This window comes from Erythrolamprus reginae, chromosome 1 (assembly GCF_031021105.1).
Source record: "Erythrolamprus reginae isolate rEryReg1 chromosome 1, rEryReg1.hap1, whole genome shotgun sequence".
Classification (NCBI taxonomy): Eukaryota; Metazoa; Chordata; class Lepidosauria; order Squamata; family Dipsadidae; genus Erythrolamprus; species Erythrolamprus reginae.
The window spans coordinates 209,532,337-209,538,336 of NC_091950.1; the positions used below are offsets into that span (position 1 = coordinate 209,532,337).

General features: G+C 31.1%; 1 protein-coding gene across 3 annotated transcripts in view; it reads left to right on the plus strand.

Annotated features, from left to right (window-relative positions):
• Positions 1-3,335, plus strand: part of BOLL (boule homolog, RNA binding protein) — a 40,053-nt gene extending 36,718 nt beyond the window's left edge. For 2 of the 3 annotated variants that reach the window (XM_070737682.1, XM_070737672.1), the window contains exon 11: positions 145-439. In XM_070737682.1, the coding sequence (XP_070593783.1) occupies positions 145-303 (159 nt within the window). In that variant the 3' untranslated portion in view covers positions 304-439. Of the gene's footprint in view, positions 1-144; positions 440-1,817 lie in introns of those variants that run through there. The other variant, XM_070737664.1, reaches the window with a different exon arrangement.
• The last annotated feature ends 2,665 nt before the right edge of the window (positions 3,336-6,000 follow it).

Consider the following 6,000-nt stretch of genomic DNA (forward strand, 5'->3'; position numbering starts at 1 on the left):
ATTTATATTTGTTCATTTTCCTTTTGGAAACGTTCTTTTTTTAAAAAAATAAGCAGATTTAGTAGAATTTCATGCTTTTATTTAAACTGTATTACAGAATAAAGCTGTGTGGTTGTATGAATGTGAGTTTGTTTGTTTTTTAAGGAAGCCAGGATACATTCAGTAAGAAGAAATTTTTCTCATCCGTCATCTATGAGTTTGAAGCCTCGATATGCACGGACTCCTCATTTTCATCCTAGAAAAGATTACAGATCAGATGACAGTATGCTCAATACTTCTTCCTCTACAGACTCTGTTAAATAAAATGTTAGGTATCTACCAAATATATTAACACGTAAAGGTATGTAATTTTATAGCATCTTATATTTGCTGAATACAAAATTCCTCTCTTGTGTAAGGGTATTAAAAAGTCCTTAGACTATCCACTGCAGGATAAAAATCATGGTTACTGTTATCAATTGGTATACTACTATGGTGACACAGACCAATAATTTGTAATATGCAGACGTGCATATATTGCTTGTTTTAAAACCAGCATCTTTATATTACAAGACGAGCCTAGCATTTATCTTCATCTGATAAATTACAAGGGTGATGTAATAAAACAACAAAAACATTTTTGTCAGACTGAAATCTAGTGAATATCAAATTCACATTATTTTATTCAATATTTCCATTTCAGTTCAATTTATTTTATATATTTTAAAAAATATATTTTTACATCTTGAAATTGATTTCAGTAAGTTGAAAGATAATTTAAGATTTTTAAAGTCCTGCTTAAAAAAACTATAGGACTGTCAGCTTATATATACATAACATTCTGATTTTTATGGCTGATAATTTTCTTAAAATTCTAAACATTATGCATATATGTATTTTGTTTAATTTTGAGATTATAACAGGCATAAGTAATACTGCATACACTTAGATAAAGCTTTCCCCCTGTTTAAGTGCAGAATCAAATAAGATCTCTGCCTATATCATGTCTAGTGTATTTCTCTACACTATATTACACAACACTACACAGATCAGAAAAGTTTGCTTATTCCTTTTTCTAGTAAATTTTTATTACAATTTCTCAAACTTAATATAGCAGAATAAATAAACATGAAGCACTTAATTACTATGGAAGCCCATTCTCGTAATTAACAGTCAAATATTTTTCCATTATTTTCCAATTTTAACTGAAATATTTTTCATATTTTAATAGGTTTAGTCAGTTTTAAAGCTATTTTTGTAATTGGAAATTTTTATTTATTAATACTTTTTAAAGGATTTTAAAGCAAATGTACTTATGTCAGCAGCATTTAAGTAATTTATTTTGAAATTCCTTTTCTGCTTCAGATTATATTTGGATGCCTATATGCAATAAATAGCTAGAGGGTTTTTTAGTATATATTCAGACTCTGAACACTTTTCTAGTAACATTAATAAACTGGTGTGCACCTTTATGACAAAAGATCAACTGGAAAAATATTTTATACCTTTTGTATAAATGTTTATGATAACAGATCTTAGTAGTTTTATGTCAAATATAAATAATTTGAATTGTTGAAAATACCATACTAATGTTTGTGTTTTGATACTTGCAGAAGTTTTAAAATATATATAAAGATGTTGACATCTCTTGAAACGGCTTTATATATATATGAAAGGATTTTCTCAGTTGTAAATATTGTTGTAAACAATATAGAAATAGACATGAAAAGGCCATGTGTTCTGTTATTATGGTCTTATTACTTACTATCATGAAACATCCAAGTAGTCAGGGTTAATTTTAAATCCTTTGCTTGGGTTCCCATTTTTTTTCTTTGTAGAATATAAAAATAAAATGTTGATCTTCTGAATATCCAAGGAAGCACTTGGAAAACAATATACTTGAAATTCTTTTTTCCAAATATTGTGTTACAGTTATTGATATGCCTATCAGGTAAGATAATACATATTTCCCACATGAATTAATTCTACATAAAAGAACAGTAAAAACATCAAGTTTGTTTCATATTTGGCCAAAAGTTTATTTATGCCATTAAATATAATAACAGAAATAATTAATAAGCAGGTCCCAAATGTTTTAAGTGTATTATGTCCAAAAGTATTAAAACTATCTTCTTTAATTTGGTTCTATAATGGACTATCACAATTCTTGTCAAAATGCATGAGCGTTTTTCATAGACTTCACACATCACAGAGCTTGGAATACTACCTGGGCAAAACTATATTACTGTTCTATTTCTTATTATGTTTCTCCATAAAAAAACAGTAGTTCCTGAGTATGTTTAATATTCAGACATCTGTATGCTACTTAAAAGGCTAGATTTATAATATTTTAATACACGGGACTTACATTTTTCTGTTCAAATGTTTATTAAGAATACAAAGTAGAATCATTCTAGCCATGGATTTAGAGATGATTTATTTAAATAATATGTCGATATGATTCTCCATATTTTGAGAAAAAGAGTGCTATAATGTTGAATAAACAGGAAATTCCTGTTACTGGAAAAATGGCCTGTTTTGAAATTTGGGGAAAAAATGAACACGAAATATTACCTTATGAACCAGAAAAATGCTGAGCTTAATAAATCATCTGACCTACCACTTCAATTTTTCTTTATGCTTTCAATATCCTAAAAAATCCATTTAATAAATTACTCAACAAATACATTCTATCTGACCTTACTCTTAAATAACAGAACACATGGCTTTGCAATATATATATTTACCTATATCTAAGCAGAGTTTTACAATGCAAGTTTGTAGTAATACGTGGTTCTAAGTGTTAAATAAAATAAAATAGTAATTTCAGGGGTTTAAAATATTTTTTGTAGAGTAGCAACTTTTAAAAAACAAGTGACAAGTTGTTTCAATAAAATATGTATGTCTACTGTGGAAATTTATTTTTATAATGTCATTTCTTTATTATTGTAAAAGTCTATTTTTAAACAGTATTATTATATGTAAGAAACTTGAAAAAGTACCTTTTGAGCTTCAAAACAAGAAGGTGCTTTTCAAATGGTTGATACAATATTATTCTAAAAATACCTTTAACATGGCAGTTACAAGTGGGCTTTAGGATTATATTTTATAATATAGGGATATATTCCCAGGCATGTATATATCATCATAAGAAGCCTTTCATAAACATTATAAATCATAACCAATATTTTTTTAAATGCTTGCCTAGCCATAGCAGTAATATTATGCCTAAACTGATAAAAGTGTCTTCATTGCACTACAGTGTATGCATTATACTACAGCCTTAAAGGAAATGGATGCACAGAAAAGTGTTATCAGTATTGAAAGTTTTGTAAGCCAATTAACTGAACACTTTCTGTAGCCATTAGTCAATTTCAGGTACAAAGGTAGTGCACAGAAGATTATACTATTTTTTTTGTCTTTCCAAATAGACATAATCCTCAGCATTACATATTAAAGCAACAAGGGGAGCTAAGCAGGTTCATTTATTAAAGACCTGTTAAAGCTTTCTCTCTTTTTTTTGTACACACAGAGAGGAGTAAGCAGTTCTGTTAATAAATACTGTAAAAGGTCCTTGTACAGGCACACTAAATCTATGCTGGACTGGATTGTTTCGTGAATGTACTGTATAATAAATACAAACTAATATATCAGTTCCTGTACATTGCAACTTTTAATTAAAGTAGTTTTGTAATAAAGGTTTATCACAATCTGTATTTACTGTTGGTGATTCTTTTTTTTCTTTTCTTTTTTAAAGAAAAAACATTTGCATAAAATAAAACAAAAGTCAGCTAGAGGATTTTTTCTTTAAAAAGAGCCTTGGTGGTACAGTGGTTAGAGTGCAGTACTTCAAGCTACTTCTGCTGATCACCAGCTGCCAGCAGTTTGGCATATCCAATCTGAGTAGGCTCAAGGTTGAGTCAGCCTTCTATCCTTCCAAGGTCGATAAAATGAGGATCCAGATAGTTGGGGGCAATATGCTTACTCTCTGTAAACTGTTTAGAGAGATCTGTAAAGCACTATGAAGTGGTATATAATTCTAAATGCTACTGCTACTGCTATTCAATTTTTTTCAATGAAAAAGCAGAAACCAGCAAAGGGGCATAGCCGGCAGTGAGAAATCCTGGAGTTTGATTTTTAACTTCTCCTTCCAGAAATGTTGAGCAAGAAAAGCAAATACAGGTAGTCTTCAACTTACAACAGTTAATTTAGTGATCGTTCGAAGTTACAACATTACTGAACAAACTGACTTATGACCATTTTTCACACTTATGATGTTGCAGCATCCCCATGGTCATATGATTTACATTTAGATGCTTGACAAGTGACTCACATTTATGATGGTTGTAGTGACCCAGGTGATGTGATCCTGTTTTGTGACATGACGAACAGTCAATAGAGAAAACATTCACTTAATTGTGTTACTAATTTAAGAACTGCAGTGATTCACTTAACAAATGTGGTGAGAAAAGTTGTAAAATGAGGCAAAACTCACTTAACAAATTTCTCACACAGCAACATAAATTTTGGGCTTAACTGGTTGCAAGTTGAAGACTACCTGTATAGTCATTATATCTTTCCTAGATACTTTTCATTGTGGTCTCTGTAAAACAAACTTCTTAATTTGTGAATTTCTTCGTGTCACGTTCCATCTAGAACATTCTAGAGCTTTGAAATACTTGGCCACATCATGCTCTCTATGTATACCATATAGTTAAGTGTAACTTATGTCAAACTACAACAGCATTAATATTTTACCCTAGCTCTGATTTCCTTTAAATACTGTCTTATTTTTTTTAAATTTCATGTTTTTTAAAAACATCTTAGCTTGACGTCAAATGAAAACATTGTATTGTTTGAAAATCATTACTCAAGAAACCATTGTCTTCTGCCATAATCTATCCAGACTTCAACCGTATTGTCTTAAAGGTCACATTTCACAAGTATCAGCATTACAGGAGCAAATTTTACTCATAAGACAGGCCTCCACAAGTCTTTATTTTGGAGAAGGTCAGTCAATAGACTCAAGGTCTACCAGTCATTTATTAAACACACTTATTGCAATTAGCCATCTCATTTGTGAGCAATTTTCTGGAAACAAACCCTTGATTTTAAAGGGTTCATCTCTTTAAATCTTAACTGAAATTTAATTGACAACGGATATATTGCCCAATAAGGGCTCAAACTTTCTAGCTAAATGGCCTTGCCTGATTTCAACAAGGGAAAAAAGAGGGAGGAAAAAGATAAAGGCATCTACAACAGCCTTGAGTTCCTCACCATATCAGCCTTCTCAGTTCTGCTGAAGTTAATTCTATAAATTCCAATCTATGTGTCTAATTTTTATCAATTCCTCTTCATTTGACTTGAAATTGGGGAAGATTCAGGAGATGCTGGACAGCTTTTGGTAATATTGCTATTCTGTCTTCCAGGTTTCTATCCTTTAAATTTAAAACATTTCTTTGAGATTTTGCTTTGGCGTTCTAGGATGACAAGGCCTTTTTGCCTAAATATTCATGGTCCCAAATCTCTTTTTCCCAAAGGAGCCCTGGTAGCACAATGGTGAGAATGTAGTATTGCTATCTAACAATGCTGACTGACAGCAGTTCGGCAATTAGATTCTTACCTGCTCAAAGTTGACTCAGCCTTCCATCCTTCCAAGGTTGGTAAAATGAGGATCCAAATTGTTGAAGGCAATGCACTGACTCTGTAAATTGCCTAGAGAGGACTGTAAAGTGTAAGTGCTATTGCTATTATTTTCAAAAGGCAACTGGGCTTTCTTCGTTTTTCCTTGAAGATGGTTCACTTCTCATCCAAGCCTTCAGATCAGTATCTGCAGAGACCTTTTGATCTTGTCCATTTAACAGAGATCACTCCATTCATTGCTTAATGAACTACAGGCCTATCACCACAAAGCTGGTATCAGTTCTTTGAGGTAAGCAAGTTTAGAAAAAAGGCAGGGCAGGAATACTAAGAATGTGTGTATTGCTGTAAAATAGAATTAACACTCCTGAAAATCTATCG